The 26,180-nt window shown below is 45.5% G+C and overlaps 3 protein-coding genes across 5 annotated transcripts; all 3 read right to left on the minus strand.

The window, feature by feature from the left end:
• Nucleotides 1-1,184: 1,184 nt before the first annotated feature.
• Stx5 (syntaxin 5) lies at nt 1,185-18,786 on the minus strand. Of its 2 annotated transcripts, XM_027408371.2 has the most exons (11): nt 18,641-18,786; nt 17,718-17,964; nt 17,304-17,374; nt 17,087-17,142; nt 16,798-16,868; nt 11,407-11,523; nt 11,265-11,321; nt 11,043-11,124; nt 10,261-10,367; nt 10,010-10,131; nt 1,185-1,915 (listed from the first exon to the last, which is right to left on the minus strand). In XM_027408371.2, the coding sequence occupies exons 2-11, from the start codon at nt 17,940-17,942 to the stop codon at nt 1,756-1,758; spliced, it is 1,068 nt and encodes a 355-aa protein (XP_027264172.1). In that variant the 5' UTR covers nt 17,943-17,964; nt 18,641-18,786; the 3' UTR covers nt 1,185-1,755. The 2 variants fall into 2 exon arrangements, with proteins under 2 accessions (XP_027264172.1, XP_035297887.1); XM_035441996.1 differs by lacking the exon at nt 18,641-18,786 and having other exon boundaries at nt 17,718-18,473.
• A 199-nt stretch (nt 18,787-18,985) lies between these two features.
• Nucleotides 18,986-19,491, minus strand: LOC118237694 (testis-expressed protein 54-like). Its single transcript, XM_027408375.2, has 2 exons — nt 19,395-19,491; nt 18,986-19,264 (listed from the first exon to the last, which is right to left on the minus strand). Exons 1-2 carry the CDS (start codon nt 19,471-19,473, stop codon nt 19,053-19,055), a joined length of 291 nt encoding a protein of 96 aa, XP_027264176.1. The 5' UTR covers nt 19,474-19,491; the 3' UTR covers nt 18,986-19,052.
• Nucleotides 19,492-19,626: 135 nt separating this feature from the next.
• Nucleotides 19,627-25,205, minus strand: Wdr74 (WD repeat domain 74). 2 transcript variants are annotated; one of them, XM_027408370.2, is made up of 11 exons: nt 25,068-25,205; nt 24,889-24,995; nt 24,689-24,810; nt 23,185-23,260; nt 22,920-23,066; nt 22,662-22,763; nt 20,907-21,007; nt 20,771-20,826; nt 20,321-20,466; nt 20,135-20,191; nt 19,627-19,846 (listed from the first exon to the last, which is right to left on the minus strand). In XM_027408370.2, exons 1-11 carry the CDS (start codon nt 25,129-25,131, stop codon nt 19,670-19,672), a joined length of 1,155 nt encoding a protein of 384 aa, XP_027264171.1. In that variant the 5' UTR covers nt 25,132-25,205; the 3' UTR covers nt 19,627-19,669. The 2 variants fall into 2 exon arrangements, with proteins under 2 accessions (XP_027264171.1, XP_035297886.1); XM_035441995.1 differs by lacking the exon at nt 24,689-24,810.
• Between the last annotated feature and the right edge of the window lie 975 nt (nt 25,206-26,180).

Consider the following 26,180-nt stretch of genomic DNA (forward strand, 5'->3'; position numbering starts at 1 on the left):
TCCTGTCTCTTTTAGGCCCTCCACAAATTGTTAGGAAAACAAAAACAACCCCTCCCCACCCCCCAAAAAACCAGCATCAAGTCCCGCATGATGGCGCACACCTTTAATCCCAACATTTGAGTGGCAGAGACAGGTGGATCTCTGAGTTTGAGGCCAGCTTGGTCTACATAGAACTTTCCAGGACAGCCAGGGCTATGTAGAGAGATCTCGCTTCAAAAAATCAAACTGGGCATGGTGGTTTAATTCTTTAGTCCCAGTACTTGGAAGTTCAAGGCCACAATTGTCCATACAGGGAACACCCTGACAGCCAAAGCTACATAGACAGACACTGTCTCAAAACAAAAATAAAATGCACCTGTCAGGGACATAGTGAGCACTGGTCTTTACACTCGAGGTCCTAAACACCATCATCCCTATTAGGTAGACCCAGATCAGCTAGGTGGACAGGGAGTCAATAGTAGTGATTGGATTTTATTTTTGGGAGTGTTTCTCTGTGTAGCCCTGGCTGTCCTGGAACTTGCTCTGCAGACCACATTGGCCTCAAGCTCAGGAGATCCACCTGCTTTTTCCTGCAGAGTGCTGGAATTAAAGGCGTGTGCCAAGAGCTCTTATAGATGACCTTCAGTGTGACTAGGGCTGACCCTATTATGGCCTGAGATTCCTGAACCTGCTGGGGGCGGGGGAGTAAGCAGATGGGACATCCATAGGCATGGAGCAATGACGTCAATACTAATCAGGGCAAAATAGCTTATTAACCTTCCTCCAGAGTCTGTGTTAGGTGGGTTGCCTCCATTTTTTCAGTGGCAGGTTTGGATTTGCTGAGGGTCTTAGAAGGTGCCAAAAGCTGGGTCCAAATTCTCTTCTGCTCCCAGCAACAGAGGTCTTGCTTCACTGAATTCAAGAATCAAAGCCACGTGATTTGCGAATACAGATGGAAAACAGGCCCCAACATAGCTTGAGATGTCCTAGAAGCTGCCACCCAGTTAAGAATCCATTAGGCTCCAGTTCAAAGGAAAACTCTGCTAATGAAGTGCTGTTATACTTGCTCCCTTTCTCGGAGGGAGTTGTAGGTACACAGCTCCAAAGCTACCCTGCTTATCAGTGAGGCCCTTCAGAGCCACCAACTCAACCCTTTTGGTTCTGGTATTGGGCACGATCCCACCCAGAAATGACAACATCACTACTGAGGCTGACAGTCTTGCTGTAATTGGGAGGAAACAGGTTTGCAGCACATTTGGCAGATTGAGTCACCAGTAGCCAAAGTCAGGTTTGTGCAGGCAACTGAAGGGCTCAGAGCCTCCTCACCTCACATGGTGAAGAGAGGAAGGCAGTCAAGTTCTAACCCGATGGTAAAGTTGGTCCCTGGGATAGTTTTGTTTCCTTGCCTCACTCTCAAGGAGGCAAAGAGGGGCATTATCTCCCCTTGCTGCCAAAGTTACCTTTGGGGGAGGCTGGTAAGGTTTTATAAAAATCTCCTACTGGAGACAACCTCCTCCACTGGCCCCTAAGCAGGCTTCTGCTCCCAGCTACTTTCACAGCAGAGTCCAAATCCAGAACCAGTGTTTCAAGGGCCTGAGGGTAGGACAGAGTGGCCAGAGACAAGGGTGGGGAATCGGGACACTGGCCATTCTTAGCAGTTCCAAGGAAATGGCCTTTCTCCCAACCACCCTATACAGGCTCAATGGCAGCCATGGCCACTTGCCCTCCCAGAAGGGTCCCAAACCCTCTGTGGAGTGCCTCAGATTGAAGGAGGGTTCAGGCAAGGAAGACCACAAAGATGATGAAGAAGACAATGAGGATGAGGAAGATTTTGACCATGAGCCACCGATTGGAGGTGACTGACTGGAAGTACTTGAGGATCTCTGAATGGGCGGCCTCAACATCCAGCTGGGCTCCAAGCACATTCTCATCAATCCTAGAAATAACAGTCAGGAGAGAAAACAGGACATTGCATTAAAAGAAACACCTCTGACATCCATTTATGGATATGGAAAGGTGATCACAATGTATAGAAGTAAAAACTTTCATATTATGTGGTCTCTTTCATATACATGTATCAGTGTATACAAGTTTACAAGGTTTTTTGGGGAGGGGGTAGTAGACCGTGTTTGGCTAGTTTGAAAACTTTTGAGCCCCCCACCCCCCAAGTCCATATGAGCATTGAAAATGCTGTATTTTTTTTTTTTTTTTTAAAGACAGGGTTTTTCTGTGGCTTTGGAGGCTGTCCTGGAACTAGCTCTTGTAGACCAGGCTGGTAGTGAATTCACAGAGATCCACCTGCCTGTGCCTCCCAAGTGCTGGGATTAAATTCGTGAGCCACCATGTATTACAGTTTTGTTTTGGGTTTTTTTGGTCATTTTGGGGGGTTTTCCAGACACGGTTTCTCTGTGTAGTCCTGGCTGTCCTGGAACTCACCCTGTAGACCAGGCCTGCCTCTGTGTCCCAAATGCTGGGATAAAATATATGTGCTATTACCACCATCAAACATTGTTATAATGGAGGTAAAGTTCAGACCACTACAGTAAGAAAATTCTGGTTGGGGGATGGGACAACTTTGACAGGAACTCAAAGAATACTACAAGCCTTATATCCAAAGAACATTTATCTCTGGGGAACAAGTCCTCAGAAGAAGGACGGTTTGAAGACTTATTGAGGCAAACAAAACTTTCCCCAGGCAATCTGTGTACAATCCTGAAACCCAAATATTGTGGCTGGGCACACAGCTCAGTAGGAAAAGTGATTGCTTAGCAACCAAAGTGCTTGCTTGGCAAACACAGTACAGTGGGTAGCCAGAGAAAATAGGAAAAAGCTAGGTTTTGTGGCTACCTGAAAAAACCCAAGTTTCAGCTAAGGGAGAGAGACCCTACCTCAAAAGAATAAAGAGTAATAGAGGACATCTGATGCTTTCCTTTGGCCTATGTCATACAAAACACACACAAACACACACACACACACACACACACACACACACACACACACCCTAAAAAGAATTTAAACCCAAATACTGCCCTATGTCACAAGATGTTTCAGATGTCATGCCTACCTATAAAGCATGGCAACCACTAGGAATATACTGCCTACTGACAGTAATTTTACATTTTGTGATGTGTAAAAGCACCTAATGACAATTTTTCAAAGAATAACCTCATCCCTGTGCAATATATGATGAAATACATCCTAGTTTTTGCAGAGGGAAATCCTTGGCCTAGAGCCCTCTAGGAGCAGAGTATGGAACAGGTGGGTCCTAGCAACTTGGCTAGAAATGGAAAGGAGGAGCTGGACAGGGGGCTACAAGCTTAAGGTCCTGAAAAACAAGTAAAAGGTTTAAACTCTTCTCAGAATCTCAAATTCAGAAGCCTGAACTGTGGTTCTTTCTTATGAAGAGTATCATGTTCATAGCTTTTGGCTATAATTACTTCAGTTTTTAAAAATATTTATTATGTATACAGTATTCTGTCTGCATGTATCCCTGCAGGCCAGAAGAGGGCACCAGATCTCATTTTGGATGGTTGTGAGCCATCATGGGGGTGCTGGGAATTGAACTCAGGTCCTCTGGAAGAACAGCCAGTGCTTTTAACCTCTGAACCATCTCTCCAGCCCCTTCATTTTGTTTTTTGAGATAGGTTTTGTATAACCCTGGGTACTGGAAATTATTACCTAGACCAGGCTGACCTCAAACTCACCTCTGAATCTCTGAGAGATTCACCTCTGATGCTTGGGATTAAAGGTATATGCCACCATGCCCAGCCTAATTACATTTTTAAATATGACTACATTTGTTATTTCACAATGAATAAAGCTCATAATGGCAGTTATGAGTGGCTTTGCTCAACAAAAACTGACAAACCTATGCAATCTGGTACATGAAAGATTATAGAGGGGGTGGGAAGATGGCTCAGCAGGCACCTGTCTGAGGACCTGACTTTGATCCCTGGGATCCACATGGTAGGAAGGAAGCAACTCCACTGCTACTTGTGCACCTAAGCACACCTGCGTACACAAAGAATTCTGTTGTTTTTGTTTTTTATTTATTTATTTATTTTTTGAGGCAAGGTCCCACTGTGCAGCCCTGGCTGACCTGGAATTTACTATATAAACCAGGCTGGCTTGGAACACACAAAGATCTCCTGTCTCCAGAATGCTGGGATTAGCCTGGCAGTATATGGCTCATGCCTTTAATCCCAGCATTCGGGAGGCAGAGGCAGGCAGATCTCTGTGAGTTCGAGGCCAGCCTGGTCTCCAGAGCGAGTGCCAGAATAGGCTCCAAAGCTATTCAGAGAAACCCTGTCTCAAAAAAACCCAAAGAAAAGAAAGATAAAAAGGTGTAACAAATAAGGCCAGTCAGGGGTGGTGGAAAGTGGGGTTTTTTTTTGGTTTTTCTAGACACTGTAAAACAGTCATGGCTTTCCTTGAACTTGCTTTTTAGACTCATGTGGTCAGAAAATGATAAAGATATACAGTAAAGACTAATTCAAGCCGGGCGGTGGTGGCGGACGCCATTAATCCCAGCACTCAGGAGGCAGAGGCAGGTGGATTACTGCGAGTTCGAGACTAGCCTGGTCTACAAGAGCTAGTTCTAGGACAGCCTCCAAAGCCACAGAGAAACCCTGTCTCAAAAAACCAAAACTCTAAAGGGTTTACAGTGTATTTAAAAATATATGCAGGCTTGGAAGAGAAAAGAAAAAGAATAAAGTGGTTAAAAAAAAAAAAAGAGTAGCTGGGTAGTGGTGGCACAAGCCTTTAATCCCAGCACCTGGGAGGCAGAGGCAGGTGGATCTCTGTGATTTCAAGGCCAGCCTGGTCTACAGAGTGAATTCCAGGACAGCCAAAGTACACAGAGAAACCCTGTCTCAAAAAAACGAAAAAATTAAAGTGAAAGAAAGAATAAAAAAAGAAAAAAAGCTACATAAAGATGGAAAGTACGCCGGGTGTTAGTGGCACACGCCTTTAATCCCAGCACTCGGGAGGCAGAGGCAGGCGGATCTCTGTGAGTTCGAGGCCAGCTTAGTCTACAGAGGGAGTGCCAGGTCAGCCTCCAAAACAATACAGAGAAACCCTGTCTTGAAAAACCAATAAATAAATAAATTAGTTAATGATCACAGTCAATCTCTTTCTAAAGAAAAAGAGAATATGATATAGAAATGAATACTTTGCATTGGTATGGATTTTGATTTATTGATACAATTTTTTTTTTTTTTTGGCTTTTTGAGACAGGGTTTCTCTGTGTAGCTTTGAAGCCTATCCTGGCACTGGCTCTGGAGACCAGGCTGGCCTCGAACTCAGAGATCCCCCTGCCTCTGCCTCCCGAGTGCTGGGAATAAAGGTGTGCGCTACCAACGCCCGGCTATTGATACAAATTTAAGGTCAATTTGTTATAGGTATATTTCTCTTCTCTTTTAGGTATGTGTATAGAACTTTTAAAAATGTAATGTATAATTAAATAGATTGTAGTCACCTATAATAGTCAAAACTTATGTTAGATTTTCTAGATATATAGAGATATATTTCAAATGCATATTCTTTAAACCTTTCAAAGACCTACAGAATATAGGGTTTAAAATGGTTTATTAGGGTTTTTCATGACAGTGAAACACAACTGTTCCTGGCAATACCAATTACTTCAGAGAGGAAGACGGGCATCAAAGAAACTCATTATGGAGTTTGCCTTCAACCTGGCAGAAACAGCCATTTGGGCAAGAAACTACTCTTGCCTGGACTGTTTGACTGTAAGCTGTATAAACTAGACATGCAGGACCCACAGGAAAGTGATTGCTGAACTTGCCAAAACAAGATGGGACAGTCCTGCAGGGTTCCTGTTTCATGGAAGGTGGACAGTTTCAAATTTCCTGTGTCGCTAAGAAGTCTGCCAGACACTCTTGGTCTGTAGGCTGAAGGCTGATGCCCCGTCTTGGTGACTGTCCAGGCATCTAGATGTCTGTCAATTCTAGAGTTTACATATTATACTTCTGAGGTCTTTGATGGATTTGAAGATAGTTATGGTATGGTTTTCCTTAATTACGATAAAAGATAAGTTACATATAAGACTTTAGACTCGGGGTTGGAGAGATGGCTCAGCAGTTAAGAGCACTGGCTCCTCCTCTTCCTGAGTTCAATTCCCAGCAACCACATGGTGGCTCACAACCACCTTGAATGAGATCTGGTGCCCTCTTCTGGCCTGTAAGCATGCATACAGGCAAAGCACTGTATACATCATAAATAAATATGTGATTTAAAAAAAAAATTTAGACTCACAAAGATAGGATAGATGATATGTTTTCTTTAAATTTTGCCAAATGTTAATGACCTAAATATTGTTAACTATAGTTCTTACTTAATTGTTGTTATACATAATTTTACTTTATATATAAAGTTATATATAACTTTAACTATGTTAAAGTTAAAACCTGAGCTGGGCATTGGTGGCTCATGACTTTAATCCCAGCACTTGGGAGGCAGAGGCAGGCTGATCTCTGGTGAGTTCGAGGCTAGCCTGGTCTACAGAGAGAATGCCAGGACAGCCTCCAAAGCTACACAGAGAAACCCTGTTTCGAAAAAAGCAAACAAACAAAAAGTTAAAACCTATCTTTTTATTTAGACAGAAAAGGAAGAGATGATAGAGGATGCTCTTCTGTATATGTTTTGTTTGTTTGTTTATGTTTTTCAAGACAGGGTTTAGCCTATCCTGAACTCACAGAGATCTGCCTGCCTCTACCTCCCGAGTGCTGGGATTAAAAGCATGCACCACCAATGCCAGGCAAACTTTTTTTTGGGGGGTGGGGTGGGGGATACGTTTCTCTTATTAGTTAATGAATAAAACACTGTTTGGCCAGTAGCCAAGCAGGAAGAACAGGTGAGGCTACCAAACCAGAAGACTGGGGAGAAGATGACAGGGAGGCTGCGGAGATGCCATGCTGTTGAAGTACATGCTGGATTATGGGTAAGCCACAGTCTTGTGGCAATACATAGATGAATAGAAATGGGTTAATAATTAAGACAGAGCTAGCCAAAAAGAAGCCTGAGACATCAGCCAAACATTTTATACTTAATATAAGTCTTTGTGTGTTTATTTGGGGCAAATCAGCTGTGGGACTGGGCGGGACAAAAACCTTCAAGCTAGAATTATAAGTGGTTGTATATCACCTGATATAGATGCTAGAACTGAATATGAAGTCTCTGGAAGAGACTTCTTAAACCACTGAGCAATCTCTTCAGCCTCAGATTTGTTGTGTATATGTATGTGTTTACGTACGTACGTACGTACGTACGTACGTGTGTGTGTGTGTGTGTGTGTGTGTGTGTGTGTGTGTGTGTGTGTGTGTGTGTGTACACACCCAGGTGTCTATGCACACAGATGACACCAGAAGAGTCAGGTACTGTGTTCTATCATGCTCTAATGTTCTTGAGACAGGGTCTCTCACTGAACCTGAACCTTGCTGCTTTAGCTAGGCGGACCAACTAGTGAGCTCCTATGATATATCTCAGTCCCTCATCTTGCCTATGTTGGAGTTTCAAGTACTGGAGGCCATACTGGAGGCATCAGTGTTGGGAATTTTTGTTTGTTTGTTTGAGACAAGGTTTCTTTGTGTAGCCCTAGCTGTCCTGGAACTAGCTCAGTAGAGCAGACTGGCCTCGGACTAATAGAGATCCACCTGCCTCTTCCTCCCAAGCGCTGGGATTAAAGGCGTGCGCCACCAACACCCGGCCTGGATGCTGGGAATTTTAACTCAGGTACTTAACGCTGGTACAACATGAACTCTTACCTACTGAGTCATCTCCTGAACCCTCTCCACATCTTTTATTCATAGATTCTTAAGGAGGATCCTACTAAATTCCGAAGGTTGGCCTTAAGACTTACCAGGCACCTATACTTTTTTTTTTTTTTTAAAGAGTTTATTTATTTATTATATATACAACATTCTGCTTCCATGTATATCTGCACACCAGAAGAGGGCACCAGATCTCATTCAAGGTGGTTGTGAGCCACCATGTGGTTGCTGGGAATTGAACTCAGGACCTCTGCCAGAGCAGCCAGTGCTCTTAGCCTCTGAGCCATCTCTCCAGCCCCAGGCACCTATACTTTTAACACTGAAATTTAGTTTATTATCCTAATATTTAGGAGATGAAGGCAGGAGATCAGAAGTTCAAGGCCAGTCTCAGTTACACAGGAACTACTAACTATATAGTGACAGCCTGTCTCAAACAAACATAAAAATTTACATTTGAAATTTTAAATTTCTTGGCTTAACAACAGAATGAAGATTAACACCGAAAACATGTTTCTGTTTATTTGGGCTTTTTTTGGGGGGGTGGGGGCGGGATTTCACCAGTAGACCTGACTGGCCTGGAATGTGCTACATAAATCAGACTGGCCTCAAACTCAGACATCTAGGGATTGGAAAGATAGTTCAATTTAAGAGCATTTGCTACTTTTGCAGAAGCCCTGGGTTCAATCACCAGCCCCACACGGTGTTTCACAATCATCTGTAACTCCAGTTCCCAGGGATCTGATGTCTTCTTCTCACCTCTCAGGGCACCATGTTGCACATACACAAATACAGCAGAAAACTCACACACATTAAAAAAAAAAAAAATCAATCTAAAAACACTAAACCAGAATAACAACAAAACTCAAGAGATCTGACTGCTTCTACTTCTGGAGTACTGGGATTAAAGGCATATGCCACAACATCCATTTCTCATAAAATTATTAAATTTTTTAAAAATTAGATTCATTCATTTTTTTAAAACTTAGTTAATGTGTTTTGCATGTTTTACATCACTTGCACAGGTTATCTGTGGAGGCCAAAAGAGGACACTGAATCCCCTAGAACCAGAGTTAAAGATGGCTGTAAAACACCATGTGGGTACTAGCAATTGAACACAGGTCCTCTGGAAAAATGAACAAGTTCTCTTAACTTAATGCTGAGCCTTCTCTTTTAGTTTTTGAAATAGTGCTTGACTACACTTATAAAACTGGCCTTGGACTCCTGGGCTCAGACAATGCTCAAGAAAGGTCAGCACACTGTGCTCCCTTCTCAGCTGTGTTTTGTTTTTATAACACTTTTATTTATTACTATGGAGGGAGAGGCACAGATGTAGCAGAAAGAAGACAACTCTGTGGCATTGGTCACTCCTTTCTGATTGCAGTGATCAAACTCCTGTCACTAGACTTATGCAGAAACTTCCTTTATCCATTGAGCCAGCCAGCTGATTCCACCAGTTGCTTTCTTTCCCTTTTTCTATGATTCTGAAGACTGATCCTAAGCCTTCATATATAGTAGGCAAACTCTCTACAACCAGGCTGTATTTCCAGGCCCTCGGTCTTTTTTTTTTTTTTCTTTTCTATTTATTTATTTTTGTTTATTTGTTTTTCCAAAGCAGGGTTTCTCTGTGTAACAGCCCTTGCTGTCCTGGAACTAGCTCTGTAGAACAGGCTGGCTTTGAACTCACAGAGATATGTCTGCCTCTGCCTCCCGAGTGCTGGGATTAAAGGTGTGCACCGCCACCACCTTTTACTAAAAAAAAGAAAAAAAAGGGGGGGGGGGTCTCAGGCTGGAGAGATGGCTCTCACTGGTTAAGAACACTAGCTGGTCTTCCAGAGGTCCTGAGTTCAATTCCCAGCAACTACATTGTGGCTCACAACCATCTATAATGAGATCTGGTGCCCCCTTCTGGTCTGCAGGGAAATATGCAGACAGAAAACTGCCCCACCCCCACCCCCACCCCCACCCCCACCCCAAAGGGTCTCTCTATGTAGCCCTCTCTATGGAACTCACTATGTATACTAGGCTAGTCTCAAACAAGAGATCCGCCTGCTTCGATTAAAGGTGGCACTACCATATCAGGCCCTCAAAAAACTCTTACTGAATGAGTAGAAGCAGGTGAATTAGGACTCATGGGAGGGAAGGATTCATTCATTCTTCAAAGACCACCAAGCTGCCCCTGGGAACTTCAAGATGCTAATCCATGAAGAAGAGAAAGTTCTAATACATGGGTGAGAGTGTCTTACCTCTGAATAGTTTCCTCCTGTTCTTTCACCATGTGTGCCAACTGCTGAAAAATGGAGCCCAGCTCAACGATTGTAGACTCGATGTTCTGCATGGTATCTGCCCGGCTCTGGATGTAGGAATCCTTCACAAGAGAGAGCACCATGAACTAGGGCCTGGGTTTTTAAGATCTTTTCACCATGACACACTCCAAACACTCTGGGGAACACAGAAGACAGAGGAACTGATCCTCCTGATTTCAGAGCCTGGGTACCTGCTCGTCAATGAGCTGAAGCTGCTGGCTTGTTCTAGAATCCATCATGTCGATGGCCACATCCCTGGAGGCTCGGGACTCTGCTCCCAAAACTATGGGTCCTCCCCCTAGGGAAGAAATAAGACGTGGCACATTTTAATGATTAAAAGCAGGTTCAGGGCCTGGCATGGTGACACATGACTTTAATCTCTGCATTCCTGGGGCTTAGGCAAAAGGATCTCTGAGTATAAGGCTAATCTACATAGTGAGTTCCAGGACAAGACTACAAATTGAGACCCATTCTCACAACAACAAAATGCCATGCAAGCAGTGCACAGTGGCATATACCTGTTATACTAGCAATAGGGATTTTAAGGTAGGAGGGTCAGGTCAGTCAGTCCTCAGCTAATGACAAGCTAGAGGCTAGCCCAAGCTACATGAAACCCTAGCTCTAAAAACAAAGCGAACAAAACACATTCAAAACTCACTGGCACTAGGTTTAAATCCAGCTCTAGATAGACTAACCTCTCTGAATCTCAATTTCCTCATCTGTAAAATGGAGCTAACAATAGTTGCTTTCTAAGGATGGATGAGAAAATTAAGAGAATGTGACTGACTACACAAAAAGTCAGACACTGTCATTCTTCTGAATATGTGAGTGTGGATCATGAAACTTTAGAACCAGGTTTATCCTCTGAGATAATGCCTAGCACCATCCTGGCTCTTCCATTCTCCTGCTCCACACCTACCAGCGCAGTCAGAAGACCTTAGCTCCTAGGCTTCCCATATTGCCTCTGACTTACCAAGGTGGTTGGGGGCAAGGGGCAGGGCCGACACTGGTGTCCGGGAGAACTGTTCCCGACGGTTCCTCTGTTGTTTCAGGTTCTGATGTTGGGGGGAAATGCAAAGGTCCTGAGTCTCTGGAAAGTGGGTATGTTGACCCCATGACTCTGGGTAACTTGTCCCTTCCCCTTTTCCTCTTGGTCCATATCACAGATTCCTACCCACCTATAGATCCAACTTACCTCAGTCCTCACTTCTAAAACTGATTTGAAGTCATTGGACATGGAAGCCAGTTTTGACTATAAAAAGCAAGGAAATTTGGTCATTCAAAGAAGATACTTTTTGTTATCCCCTTCCTTACTCCCTCCATCCCCAGGGTCCCACCTGCAATGAAACTACAATGGTGTTGGAATGTGTCTGCAGATGCCGGCCACTCTGGCTGCCCTTGGCCCTCACAAAATCTTGAAGTTGAGCAATTTGTTTGTTGAGGCTATTGATGTCCTGTTAAAAGACCAGAAGAAGAGTATCAAGCAGGGAGTCTTCAGTCATTGACCCTATCTGTGCCATCTCTGGCAGGGAGGACAAAATAACCCCTACTAGTAAAGTGTCTAGTCAGATCAGGTGGCAACAGGACTCTCCAAACTCTGGTCATTCCTTGCAGAAAAAGGAATGACTTCTCTGCCCTCTTCCTTTCTGCTATACTTTACCCTATGAGGTCATAGAACCCTTCAAAGGCCAAAATCTTGTACCTAGAACATGCTGACAGATTACTTGAATAAAACCCAGGAAAAGGCTCGTTGTGGTGATGCATTCTGATAGGATTTTCTGAAGGAGGTGGAGGCAGGAGGATCACGAGTTCGAGGCCAGCCTAGGCTACACATTGGCCAGGCAGTGGTGGTGCACACCTTTAATCCCAGCACTCAGGGGGCAGAGGCAGGTGGATCTCTGTGAGTTCCAAGGCCAGCAGGGTCTACAAAGCCAGTTCTAGGACAGGCTCCAAAGCTACACAGAGAAACCCTGTCTTGAAAAAAAAAAAAAAAAAAAAGCAGGAAACCGCAAGAAGCAAATTTTTGCACAGAATGTCTAATATTACAAATGATTAGCTGTGATTTATTCAAACTCATATACAGTGACTTCATATCACAGCCATTGTGTCACCTACATCCCATTCTCCCCAATGAGGGCAGAAAAAAACCTGTCCCAGTGTACTATGACCCAGGGAGGTATCAGAGAGGAGGACATGCAAGGCATCAAGAATAGGAGTATGAGAGCCAGGAAGATGGCTCAGCAGATAAAGGAGCTTGTTGCCAAGCCTGGAAACCTGAAAACCACCCCAGGGACTCATACAAGAGAAAGAGATAACCAACTCCACATGCATGCCATGGTACTCAGGCACCACCACCCAAAACCACAATATAACTTAAAGTTTTAAAGTATGCTGGACGGTGGTGGCAGCACTTGGGAGGCAGAGGCAGGTGGATCTCTGTGAGTTCGAGGCCAGCCTGGTCTACAAGAGCAAATTCCAGGGCAGACTCCAAAGCTACACAGGGAAACCCTGTCTCAAAACACCCCCCCAACACTCCGCCCCCCAAGAAAAATCTTTAAAGTATGAGAAATTGATCAAAGATAAAATTTAAGCATTTTTAAAGGCTTCCCAAGTAGACCCAACTTTACACCTCTCCAGAACCCTGAACTCATATTCACTGATAACCCAGATACACTGCAGAGTCTGTTTGCTTGCCATAATAGCTCGTTCCTTTGGGCTCTCGCTTAGGTAAAATACTATTTCCCATGCAAAAACTCAAGGTAAAAGCTTCTAATCATCTAAATTTCCTTAGCCTACCTACATGCTATCATAAAACTACAATCTATGATACTGACTGGACAGGTAAGATCACCTGACCAGAACCATAATCGACTAAGTACTATGTACTAAGTACTGTGTCAAATATAACAAGAGGCCTGAGGATGTGGGGCAGCAAACACAGGCCCTGGGTTTCTTCCCTGCACCCAACCAAAGCAATTAAATAGCAACAACAAAAAACCTCATTAGCTGTTTTTATTTATTTACTGTTTATGCATCTTACAACATTCTCTCCTTTCCCTAAACTTAACATAGAAAACTCTTCTACTTAACAACTCCTAATCTGTGCCCTCAAAGCCACATCCCCTCCAGCTTTTTTTTCCATTTTAGTAAATGGCATCGCCGTTCACCAGGCACCCAGCTGGTCATGGTGTCTTATACTTCTAACCCCACCTGAGGTAGGCAGACTGCAATGAATTTAAGGTCAGCCTAAATTACAGAATGAGACTCTATATTAAAATACAAACAAATGGGCTCTAGTGGTGGCACAGTGGTTAAGTGTACTTGCTACTCTTAAAAGAGGACACAGGGGCTGGAGAGATGGCTCAGAGGTTAAGAGCACTGGCTGCTCTTCCAGAGGTCCCGAGTTCAATTCCCAGCAACCACATGATGGCTCACAACCATCTGTAATGAAATCTGGTGCCCTCTTCCCTCTTCTGAGATGCAAATAGAGGCAAATGTGCAAGTAGAACATTGTATATATAATAAATAAATAAAATCTTAAAAAAAAAAGAGGACATAGATTCAATTTCCAACAGGCATACGGTAGCTCAAAACCATCTGCAACTGCAGTTCTGGGGCATCCAATGCCCTCTTTAGCCTCCACAGGTATCAAGCATACCTGTAGTACAAACAGATACATGTACACAAAACACTCATATACATTTTTTTAAATTTTTTTTTAAGGCTGGTAGTACATGTTGTAATTTAAGCAGGACAAGGACTGGAGAGATAGCTCAGCGGTTAAGAGAACTGACTCGTCTTCCAGAGGTCCTGAGTTCAATTCCCAGCAACGACATGGTGGCTTACAACCGCCTTGAATGAGATCTGCATGCAGGCAAAAGACTGTATACATAATAAATAAAATCTTAAAAAAAAAAAGACTTAAAAAAAAAAAAAGAAAAGCAGCACAAGAGAGAAAGACGCCATGCAACAGGATTCAAGCAGAGAGGATTTTTATTAGGGAAAGGGATCATAAAAAGGGAAAGGGGAAGGAGGAGGGAGGAGACTGGCCTGCGGGGACAGAAGCAGCAGGAGAGGAAAGAGAGGCAGAGGGGCAGGGGTGTGTGTTTGGGGGGGTGGGAGGTGGTCAGAGCCCTTTTAAAAGGGAACATAGTGAATAGGCATAGGTGGTTCTCTTAGTGGCAGCAGCTGAGGGTGTGTCCTGTCAGGACACAATGGGCAGGCCAGCAGAACCCTGAATACTAACAGTCCATTCCTTTAATCCCAATACTTGGGAGGCAGAAGCAGGCAGTTCTATGATTTCAAGGTCAGCCTGGTCTACATAGTAAGACACTGTCTCCAAAAAAAAAAAAAAAAAAAAAATGAACAAAATAAAAAAATACCTCTATCCCCCTTTTCCTCTAATCCACCTGGAACCATTAGTAGCCCACATAGAACCCAACTGATTCCAATACAAACTTTGTTTTGTTTCCCAGTATATTCTAAATCTATCCACATTATCTCCATTTCTACCTCATATACCCTAACCATCTTCTCTACTCAAAAACCTCCAAGAGCCTCTTAAATGTGCCTTCTTTCTGGTCTGCCTTCCTATTACCTACTGCATTAATAGTGGCCAATGTGATCTTCAAAACCAAATTCAGGGTATTGTCATCCCTTTGCTTGACAATGTCCTAAGAGCTTATCACTCAATTTAGAACACAACCTAAATGCCTGAGCTGCTTTACACAGGCCTGCTGTTTGCACTGCCTAGTTCTCTCAGCCCTCTGCTTGTCTCACTGTTGGACGCTACCCACAGTGAGATCTTTCCTTTTTCCATGCTCATTTTCCACATTACATTCCCACTTTCTGGAATGCACTCCCACCAGATCACCAAATGGACTGCTTTTCTTCACTATCCAGACATTGCTCAAGTATCACCTCTTCAGCCAAACCAGCTTGGATCAACCAACCCAAGGTAGTCTCAGCCTTGAAAACCCAGTGTATATGACTGACAAAAGCAAACAGACAGTTGGTGGGGAGCACACCTTTAATCCCAGCACTCAGGAAGCACAGGCAGGCAGATCTCTATGAGTTCAAGGCCAGCCTGGTCTACAGAGGGAGTTCCAGGATAGCCAGGGCTACACAGAGAAACCCGGTCTTGAAACTGGCCCCCCATCCCCCAAAAGCAAACAAATGATCTCACAAGATCTGTGGGGCCGGTACTTTTACTATCTCTGCCTTAGTGTTAAGACAATGGCAACTCAGAAGTTAGAAGCTCACACAAAGTTACAACTTAAGTGGGTGACAAAGCAACTTCAAGTTTTTCAGAATCCAGTGGAAGAGTTCTTTATTTATTATGTATACAGCCTTTTGCCTTCATGTATTCCTGGGCACCAGATCTCAATATAGATGGTTGTAAATCACCTTGTGGTTGCTGGGAATTGAACTCAAGACCTCTGGAAGAACAGCCAATGCTCTTAACCTCTGAGCCATCTCTCCAGCCCCAGTGGATCTGTTCTTTGACCTCTGCCACCATATTTGTACTATACAGCCATACCAGTGGCTCCTTAACTTCTATCCCACCCAATCCATGTTCCAGATCAGACTCGACATATTACCCAGACACATGATTCTACACTTGTTATCAAGGTCCACAATGCTCTTTACAACTAGCCACTCAGTCAACAACCAACATCTTGCCAGTCATTCATTTGGGCAACCAACAATCAGGCCAGTCACTATTATAAACACTTGTAATACACCTGTGAACAAGAGGAAAGAAAAATCCTGGGCAGGCATAATGATACATCATATAATCCCTGTGCTTGGGAGGTTGAGGCAGGAAAATCACAAATTAACCACCACCATGTAGCCAGGAATGGTAGCATATGCCTTTAATTGCAGTACTCAGAAGACAAGAGACAGGCGGATCTCTAAGTTCAAGACTAACCTAGTCTATACAGCAAGTTCCAGAACAGCCAGGGATATACAGAGAAACCCTGACTTAAACAAAAATACCAGACTGGGCTATATATCTAGAGTCTTGAAACCAAAACAAAGAACCTGCTCCTGAGGTATCTGCAAATCTTTTGCCCTGCCCCTTTGTTTTTTCCTTCTCTTTTAGAAAAGTAGAAAGGATACAGGGAATGAAATCAAACAAACGTAAGGTAATTATAGAGAATAAACTTACAACTCTGGCTGTCCTGGAGCTCACTCTGTGGACCAGGCTGGCCTAGAACTCAGAGATCTGCCTGCCTTTGCCTCCAGAGTGCTGGGATTAAAGGTGTTCATCACTACTCTCAGCTGACCTTCCCCCTTTTCTAATCAACACCTCTGTAAATAAACTCCTCAGACTGGTAAGTCCTTCTATTTCCTCTATATAACCTCCGAATCCAGTTCAGATTTCATATCCTCTGTCAATCTTTCCCAGCATACTATTTCATTCATCTTTTTGTAAAATCTTTTCTATACTATCACTTACTCATTTTAAGCCTAGGCTCCTGATGCTGGGTAACTCTTAAGAAGAATGAACCCTTAAAGACAATAATCTTGCTTCTCATTTGTTCCATCAGCATACAGAACAGTACTTTACAAATGCTAGATGATCCTAAGTGTCTATGGACTCAGTGGAGGAGCAGGGTGTTTGGACATGGGTCTAGATACTTACCCTGGGGATTCATGGCGATGGAAAATGATGGAAGTAATCTAATTAGAATGCTGGGCTCTCCTGATGGCTAGCAGCTCACCTGTTTGATGATGTATGTTAGCTCCTCAATTTCTACTGCTTTATCATCAAAGAGGGACTTGCGCTTTGCCACTGCAGAGACAGATGAAGTGTTACAACAGGTGATGGTAATAACAAGGCTCAAAGGGCTAAGAATACAGTTCAGTGGTAGAGGCACTTGCTTTAATGCACAAAGTCCTAGTTTAAAATCCCCAGCACCATAGGAGAAAATAAAACAAAAACTGCACGATCCTCACTTCCTAGTACTATGTTTCACTGTCCCATCTAGGAAAGATCTACCAAACACTCACAGATTGTTAGCTTCTCCAGCTTGGCAAATGTATTGCTGAGATCTTTTCCAATGCGCCTGCAAATGATCATCAGTGAGAAGGCTGTGGTAAAGGGCAGGAAAGAGGCTAATTCCCATAAGCTCCAACACAACCAATCCCATTCAGCCTAACCAACACAGGCAAATTAACTTCCTAGACATTGTATTACCACCCCCCCCCAAAGACTCTCTTAACTCACTTGGCCATAAGGGTAAATTCACTGCGTTGTCTGGCAGCCCGTAGAGCTGGTTTATTTGTTTGGATTCCATTCTGAAAGGTAATGTCAAAAAGTGGATACTTTAGTTCTCTTCACTATTCATGCTCAGCTTTTCACTGCTCCCTCACATATCCACTAAACACTCCAGTGCTGTTGGCATCAGACAATCTAAATTTATCAGTGGTTTATAGCTAAGAAAAAAAAATTATATGTAGGTTTAAATCTTGACTCATCGTTCGTGGTATTTAATCTTTTCTTAATCCCTGCTGAAGACAATTCCTCCACTCCTATTGGTAAGATTCGCTAATCTTTGTTGTAAAGTAAATTTAGACAACTAGCAGACAAAACGTAAGCATTAATTAGGCTCACACCTGCCTTTCCACTCCAGGTCCTTACCTGACGGCTCTGCAGCGACTTACAGGCAGACAGGAACTCCTGGGTCCGATCCCGGCAGGACATGGTGTCGGGAGGGGAAGGGACCAGGGCCACCGGGGTGGGCAAAGGAGTGATGTCGCTGCTGCTACTGACAGCAGTTGCAGGGGACAGAACCTGTGTCTTTGAGAGACCCAGGTAGACACCCTGATCTGTGTTCTTAGATCCGTAGCGTTTCCGCGGGATCATCGAGTCGCATAACCTCGGACTGCTGTGGAGAGGAGAATGTCATTCTCCAGACAGCCTCGTTCCCCAAAGCTTTCCCCTCAACTAGCAAATCCTCAGGCCCTTTCCCGTATTTGACAGGCTTTCGAGCCCAAGGCCACCCGTAGATCTTGCAGCCCGGCCACGGCGAGAAGGGTCAGCTTCCTCCAGGCCCAAGGCGAAGCCTCCTCAGAATCTCCTTCCAACTTGGCTCTGACGGCCAAAGCACCGGCTGGGGCCCTAAAGTCGAGAAAACAGCCAAAGCCTGGTCCTGCGGCCCTGAGCCTCCAGCCAGACCTTTGCAGTTGGCCCAGATCTTAATCGTGCCCTCTGGTATACGTGACTTCCTTAACTCCCTCACGGAAAAACGGCAACCGACCTCCAAAGGTGGACACACTTCGGTGGGCGGAGGGGGGGAAAACCTCTTTAAGTGTTTATTTGAAACAGGAAGTCCCACCTCCATCAAAGTTCCGCCTGTTGGAAGACTGCAGCCACTGATTGGACAGGGCCGGCGTCTTTCTCAACAAGGCCTTTCCTGATTGGACAGCAAGGTATTCGCTTACGCGGAGCCGCCAGCAGGGCTTGCCCATGGCTCCCTTCTCCCCCCTCCCCCACCGTCAAGCCGCTGCCCCCGAGCTGAGACGACCGACAGAAACTGGCCCCCTACCCCAACGAAGCCCTACCTCCTCTGTTGCCTACCGCCGCCGCCACTGCCACTCTCTCCAGGCCGTCGCCGCCTCCTCGCTGGACTTGTAAGCCACCCAAATCGGAGCAAAGAGCAGGAGCCGCCACGTCACCCACACGTAACCCCACCCCCGTGACGTGATGCCGCGCCACGCCTATTTTTTTAAGCCCAGAGACAGGAAGAACACACCTCTGCCCTTGCATGCTCGACTCCGCTCTCCTATTGGTTAAACTGCCGCTGTGGCCCCGCCCCTGAAGAGCAGAAACAGATCCCAGAGGGCTGGGCCAGAGGAGTCTTAAAGAGCCAGCGCCTCGGCGCCTACAGATGTGGAGGCAGAGGCATGTTTTCGGCAGATCCACAATATTAATTTTATTCTCTGGATGTTGGGGAGGACGAGAGCAGGATTGGAGTCAGCCCTTTTCTGGTTCCTTGTGGCTTCCCTCACGTTTGCGCTCCTGGATCTGACTCTCCTGCTTTTGAGTCAGGTCTGAGAGCCTCTTGCTTGACCGTGAGGACCCCCGACGGCTGAACATGGATAGCCTGCGCCACAGCACGGTGATCAGAAGACTTTCGTTAGATCTTTGTTTGCGGCGGCCTGCGTTGTCCAAATTGACTTCGTTGTCTGCAAGGGCCACGAGGCCACTTAGTTCAGTTCTCCTCTCTAGTCCAGTCTCTTTAGGCCGTCCATTCTGGGCACCTCCCACTCCCATTCCCAATCCAGCTCCCTGACCCTTTTTTGAATCTGGGCCTACCTTGCCTACCTTCGTCGGTCACTTCCTCCCTTGCATGCTCATCAGAGGTCTGATGGTCCTTGTCTTGACAGCAGCCCATGGCCCCGAGAGGCGCAGGACTCTGCCACCCTCCCCAGCCTGCTTAGCTCTGGACCCAGCTTTTGTGACGTCAGGTCTCCCACAGCCCGGGTGAGGGAACCCCTCCCACCCACAAGCCACCTCTCCTTTCTCCCATCACAAAAGGTTCAGGGTCTCTGTGTGTGTTGGGCTGTTTATTAACAAAATAGCAAAAGTCTTCAAGGACTGGAGGATCCAGGCCGCTTCTTTTTTTTTCTTGTTTGGAGAGTCCCTTGTATCTGATTTAAATCAGGGAGCTTCCGCTTGGCATTTGCCTCCAAAGATGCCCAAAGTTCATCTGTCTCTGTGTCTTCTGGGGGTACCATGTTGGGCTCTTGAGGTTCTTGGGGCTCATCCTGATGAGTGAGAAAGAAACTCAGGAATCAGGGACAAGGAAAGAGATTGGCAGAAAAATAATTTCTCTGGACACCACTACTTTGACCTAGAAACCAGTGCAGTTGTGTTCTGGAGTCCCTCACCCTCAGCAATAAGGCTATACAGGGTAGAGCATCCCTCAGGGAAATTAGGTTACAGTAGAGAGACAGCCCTGGTCTATGTTCTAGCTGCCTCCCATTCTCTCCACAGAGAATCCCTCCCCATCATGCCTCTGGCTCCCAAATCCCTACACCTAACTAGTTGCTCACCTCCCAGTTATCCCTGCCTGACAGGAGGAGGCAGTTCAGTTGAGATTTGAGATAAACCTGTAAAATAAAAGGGGTCTTGAGCCCAGATGAGCAGAGACAGAAACTTGAATGTGGGGCACAGGGAGGGGGGAAAGTCTCCAGAAAAAGATGTTAGAGTGGGGGAATGCCAGAGGGATGGGCTCTCACCTTATGCTCTAGCCCACGTGGACTTCGGATCCTGTGTATCCTCAAGACTCTGTCCAAGCCACAAGAGGCTAATAGGGGCTTGGAAGGGTGGCACTGCAGGCCACGGACACTGCCTGCCAGCCCCTTCAGACAGCCCAGTAGACGTCCTAGAGAAGGGTGGAGGGAACAGTGTTAGCTACCTAGCCAGTGAACATTTACTTAGTTACCGTTCAAACCACTTATGTTTCCATACCTAATCCCCCTAGAAACAGGAGTTACCAGAGATATTCCAGTTTTATAGATGAGAAAGCAAAGGCACAGGGTCCAAGTAACTAGTCCAAGGTCTCAGTTTTTTGTTGAGACCAAACTTTAACCCAGGGCATGAATGTGGCACTGCCAGGACTCAGTGACTCCCTATACTACCTTTCTCTCTCTCCCTTCCCCTTCTCAAGTAACCCATTGTCCACTCACCTTGCCGAAAATCAATTTCTGCTAGTTGCCCATGAGTGTTTCCCACAATGACAGAACTATGGAAGAGACCAGAGAAGGGGCTCAGTACAACTTCTGGAGTCATTCCAGAGCAATTCCCCCTCCCCTCAACACTCACTTGCCCTCAGGAGTAAGGGTCATGGCTGTCAATGGGTACTCTCCATAGGTGGCCTCTAGGACTGGCCGTCGCTGGGGAGAGACTGGATCATAGACACGGACCTAGAGTAAGATTGAGGTATCACAAGAGTTTCTTTTTTCTTTTCTTTTCTTTTTGTTTTTTTGTTTTTGTTTTTGAGACAGGGTTTCTGTATGAAGCTCTGGCTATCTCCTGGAGTCCTGGAACTTGCTTTGTAGAACAGACTGGCCTTGAACTCACTGAGATCTGCCTGCCTCTTCCTCCCAAGTGCTGGGATAGAAGGCGTGTGCCACCACTGCCTGGCTCATGAGAATATCTTTACCCACACTGGTCTCCAGTATCTCCATATCTATCATCATCCTTCTGAAGACTGCTTATTATTTATTTAATTTTTTTTCTTTCAAGATAGGGTTTCTTTGCAAAGGTCTGGCTGTCCTGGAACTTGCTCTGTAGACCAGGCTAGCCTGGAACTCACAGAGATCCACCTTCATCTGCCTCCTAAGTGCTGGGATTAAAGGGATGCTTGGCAAGACTGCTTACTATTTATAAGCCCCCCTCAGAGAAACTTTTCTCATTTGCAGTATGTACCTCATCTCAGAATGCTGGGGGAAGGACTGCTTAAAAGCATGATTACAGACTGAGGGCAGATGTCTATCCTTGAGAGTATGTAAACATTTTGTCCCTCATATGTCCATCTAAAGGTAGTGGAGGAATAGAAAAGCAGATTGGACCAAAGCTAGAGGGTGGTGAATTTCAAGCAGGAAAGCTTAGCCTTACCCCAGGGGAGGAGTGGGCTATTACAAGCACTCTTTTCCACCCACTTTGCCCCAAATGAACACACACTGTATTAATTATGAAACTGTTGGCCAATGGTTTGGGCTTCTTATTGGGTAGCTCTGTCTTAATTATTAACCTATAACTACTAATCTATGTATTTCTACATGGTCTTACCAGAGAATGCCTGACTTTTGTCCTCTCTTCCTGGGCTCACAGGATGATTCCTCTCTGCCTACACCTCCCAGAATTCTCTTCATCTGGTATCCCTGCCTATCCTTCCTGCCTGGCCACTAGCCACAGTGTTTTATTCATCAACCAATAAAAGAAACATATACAGAATAACAGCTCCCATCAGTGGGGAGCTCTTCATGTGTTGTAGCAAAGGCCTAGTACTTAAATCAGACTTTAATATGAAGGACTATACAAATGGCAAATAGTGATTCAACCCTGCCCGAGTCTCAGAACTTCAAATGAAATAAGCCACAAAGATCTCTAGCCAAGCCCTCACCCAGAAAGGGATCCTCAAAGCAAATTAGACTACAAGAGGACTACAAAATTCTTTCTATGGACATGCCATCCAGAATATACCCAATCTTCAGATCTCATGAGCCTGGTTAGTACTAGATGAGAGGACTATAAAATTGTTTTGACAGCAAACCTGTTGTCCATCCATGATACCTGTTCCCTGTGGAACCTAGTATGAAAGGAATGCTCCCTTTGTTTTACCTTCTAGGTAGGAGAAATAGAAAATCATAGTCCAGGAAATTCTATCCTAGAATGCAGTAAAGGGAATGTCATTGGCACAGCCATGGTCCTGACCAGCTGAGGAAGTATGAGCTCCTTTGAGAGCCCAGGGGAGATGATGTTGAAACACCAGAGAACCAACCCATTCTGCCAGGTGACACAGTTTTCCCTAGGAAGCTGTTTCAATCCAGGAGTAAGTTAGCAAAAGAGCCTCACCTGGTGGTACCCTGTGCATGTGACAAGCTTCTGTGACCCAGGGAGGAACTGTATATCCTGGTCCCAAATAGGAACCCGTAGATCCAGCCAATCATTCCTCACCTGGTGTGGAGGTACATATGGGATACAAGATGTTGGTAAGCTTGACCTGCTCCTTCAGTCCTCCACATCCCGAAAGCCCATCTAGGCCACAACCAGTCAGTGGCCTCCACTTCTCCCAACCTCAGACAAAGCATCCCCCTACCCCTTATCACTTACATTCTTTGCCCTGAACACAGGCTGCTCAGGCTTCTGTAGGTCCCATACTTTCAAAGCATTCTCTTTCCCACATGTGGCAACCACATGGCTATGTGCTGGGTCTTGGCGCATCCTACACACCCCAGGACCCACCTTCAGTTCCAAGAGCTGTAAATAATCAGAGATGAGTCAGTCCAAGAGTCCTTAACCTTCCACCTACCAAATTCCCCATTAGACCCCTACCCTGGCTCCCACCATCTCCAACCACTAGGGCAGTGAACCTTACTGGGTCAGATGATGCTTCCTTGTCATTGTCACACCAGACTCTAAGAATCCCAGAATCCACACATGTGATAAGGGTTCTGCAATCACAGGAGGGATTTTAAAATGTGTAAACCAGGTTTAGTGGTCCATACCTACCAGTAAAGGGCATGGAAGTAAAGTGGGGACCAGGAATTCAAAGTCAGACTGAGCTACATATTGAGTTCAAGGCTACCTTGAAACAAACAAACAGAAAAAACAAACCCAAACCAAAATGACATAAACCTCTTGCCAAGAAACCTAAACCTTTTCCCAGGCTCTGGATAGCCTGAACCTATGTTCTCCCTCACATCTGCCTATCTAGATTTAAGCTCTATATTGCCTGTGCTGTGCCAAAAAGCATTTTTAATACTCCTTACTCCTACAGGCTCAGAGTTCGCTCAGTCCATGGCACTTCCCTTTCAAAACCCAATATACTCTCCATTAACTATGAAATAAAATCTCAACTTGGTACAAAAGCCCTTTCCATTTAATCCTAACCAAATGCAAATCAAACTTACATGTATGTTTCCTTGACTTCAACTTCCAAACGCTATTTGTCCTATGTACAAAGCCTTTTTAGTCTTTTAACCCTTAGTCTCTGCTCAGTTAGTATCTGCTTTTTAGAATATCTTTATCTCTTCTCTATCAAGATTATTCCTGTACTTCAAGACCCAGTTCAAAACTCCATCCTCAGCCGGGCATTGGTGGCGCACACCTTTAATCCCAGCACTTGGGAGGCAGAGGCCGGCGGATCTCTGTGAGTTCAAGGCCAGCCTGGTCTACAGAGCGAGTGCCAGGATAGGCTCCAAAAGCTACACAGAGAAACCCTGTCCTGGGGAAAAAAAAAAAAAAACAACTCCATCTGCTGCATATCCTTTCTGGGTTCACTTGTTGAATTACCAAAGCAGCCTTCTCTCGTCTTCCATCTAGAGAAGCTGCTCCTAGGTTACTAATCTAGGTGAATCTTCCTTCTGAGCCATTACTTTAGAAGCTACACTTTTGTCAACCACTACTTAAAAGCATGCTCAAAAGTGTGGAATTACTTGCACAGAACGTTATAAAGGAGCCAGCGCCGAGCGGTGGTGGTACATGCCTTTAATCCCAGCACTCGGGAGGCAGAGGCAGGTGGATCTCTGTGAGTTCGAGACCAGCCTGGTCTACAAGAGCTAGTTCCAGGACAGCCTCCAAAGCCACAGAGAAACCGTGTCTCGAAAACCGACCCACACCTCCCCCCAAAAAAACAACAAAACTCTTGGAAGCAAACTCTATGAAGACCCATATTTTACCCAAATCCTTGTACTCTTCCTTGATACCTGGCATTCAGAAACTTCCAGATAAATGCATGTTATAGGAATGAAGGAAAGCAAGAACACTGTTTGCAATCAGTCTTCCCAGAGGCTAATCATCTAAGGGCTTAACTTCAGTATTCAGTTCGCCCAAGGGAGCCTCAACGATCTTCCTGTGACCTGAGCTAGAATAGTCCTTACCCATCGGCCTGGGCGAGACCTCGGAACGTGCCCTCCCCGCCTGGGCAGTGTCTCTGGCTCTGGAATGTACCCTCCTCGGTGTTAAAGTGCCTCACGGTCATGTCCGCGCAGCCCACCAAGATCTGCCAGCGAGAAGGAAAGGATAGGAGAAGAGCAAGGCTGCAGGGCCCGTTTCCTAGCTCGGGCCGGGGGCCACTCACCTGGGTCTCGTCACCCGCGCGCCAGCACAGAGCATTCACCGCCTCCTCCCGCCGCGGCTGTCCGGATGGCGTGAAGTTTGTTGCATGTCTCCGCTGAAGGTTCACCCCTAATGGAGGAGGACGTCAGTCACGCTGGGGTGACACGCAGTCCCTACACTTTCGGAGAACAACTCACTCACCTTTTAGGATCCCAGTATCGGTGCCGACCCACACATGGTTCCCTCGCGAAGAGGCGGCCGCCATCGCAGACTAGCCTATGGCTCGTACTTCCGGCGCGCCACCAACTGCATCATCAGGGGGCGCCGTATTCAATTTTGACAGCACGGAGCAGGTCTGTCTGTCTGTCTGTCTGTCTGTCTGTCTGTCTGTCTGTCTGTCTGTCTGTCTGTCTGGTGTGTGTCTGTCTCTCTGAGTCTGTCTGTCTGTGTGGTGTGTGTCTGTCTCTCTGAGTCAGTCTGTCTGTCTCTCCCGCTCTCTCGTTTCACGCCTTCCTATCTTCCTATACCCCCATTCCTCCCACTCCTTAATAAGGCCTTTCATCTTTCCTCTCAGCACTCCGGAGGCAAAAGGCAGGTGTATCTCTGTGGGTTCCAGGCCAGCTAGGGTTACACAGTGAGACCCTGTCTCAAAAACAAACAACAACAAAAAAATTAAAATGCGGAGGAGCACTGGTGTTATTAACCCTAAGATTTCACAATCTCTTTAGATACAGCTCAGGTCCGCTTATTTTTTTTAACCCATGAACCCACTTTGTAATCTAGGTGGGCCTTGATTTTATAGTCTTGACTCAGCCTCACAGTGGCTGAGAATTACAGGCTAGTTTCAAACATGCTCAGCTTGGACAGCGCCATTTCTGGAAGCTGAAATGTAGGAACCACTAAACTCTGCCAGCCCCACCTTGTTTTAGTTTTATGGAAACAAAGGAACAGTCCAGGAGTGTTTATGGAGAACTGAGAAGGAAGGATCATTTTGTGCTCTCTGAGAAAAGCCACCCTTTCTAAACTGCAATGCTGGCTGGGTGGAGTCTGCTCTCATTGGCCAAGTCTGGCAGCCCCCACCCTGTTTGAGGGGAAATTCCAAACACAAAAATTAACTGTGCCAGTTGGTGGTGGCACACGCCTTTAATCCCTGCACTCTGGAGGCAGAGGCAGGTGGATCTCTGAGGTCTAGGCCAGGCTGGTCTACAGAGATAGTTCTAGGACACCAGGGCTACACAGAGAAACCCTGCCTTGGAAAAAAAAAATGGATTAACAGTACAGGAGATTTAAGCATTGGAAACATTGAAGTGTGGC

Source organism: Cricetulus griseus, chromosome 3 (assembly GCF_003668045.3).
Source record: "Cricetulus griseus strain 17A/GY chromosome 3, alternate assembly CriGri-PICRH-1.0, whole genome shotgun sequence".
Taxonomy (NCBI): domain Eukaryota; kingdom Metazoa; phylum Chordata; class Mammalia; order Rodentia; family Cricetidae; genus Cricetulus; species Cricetulus griseus.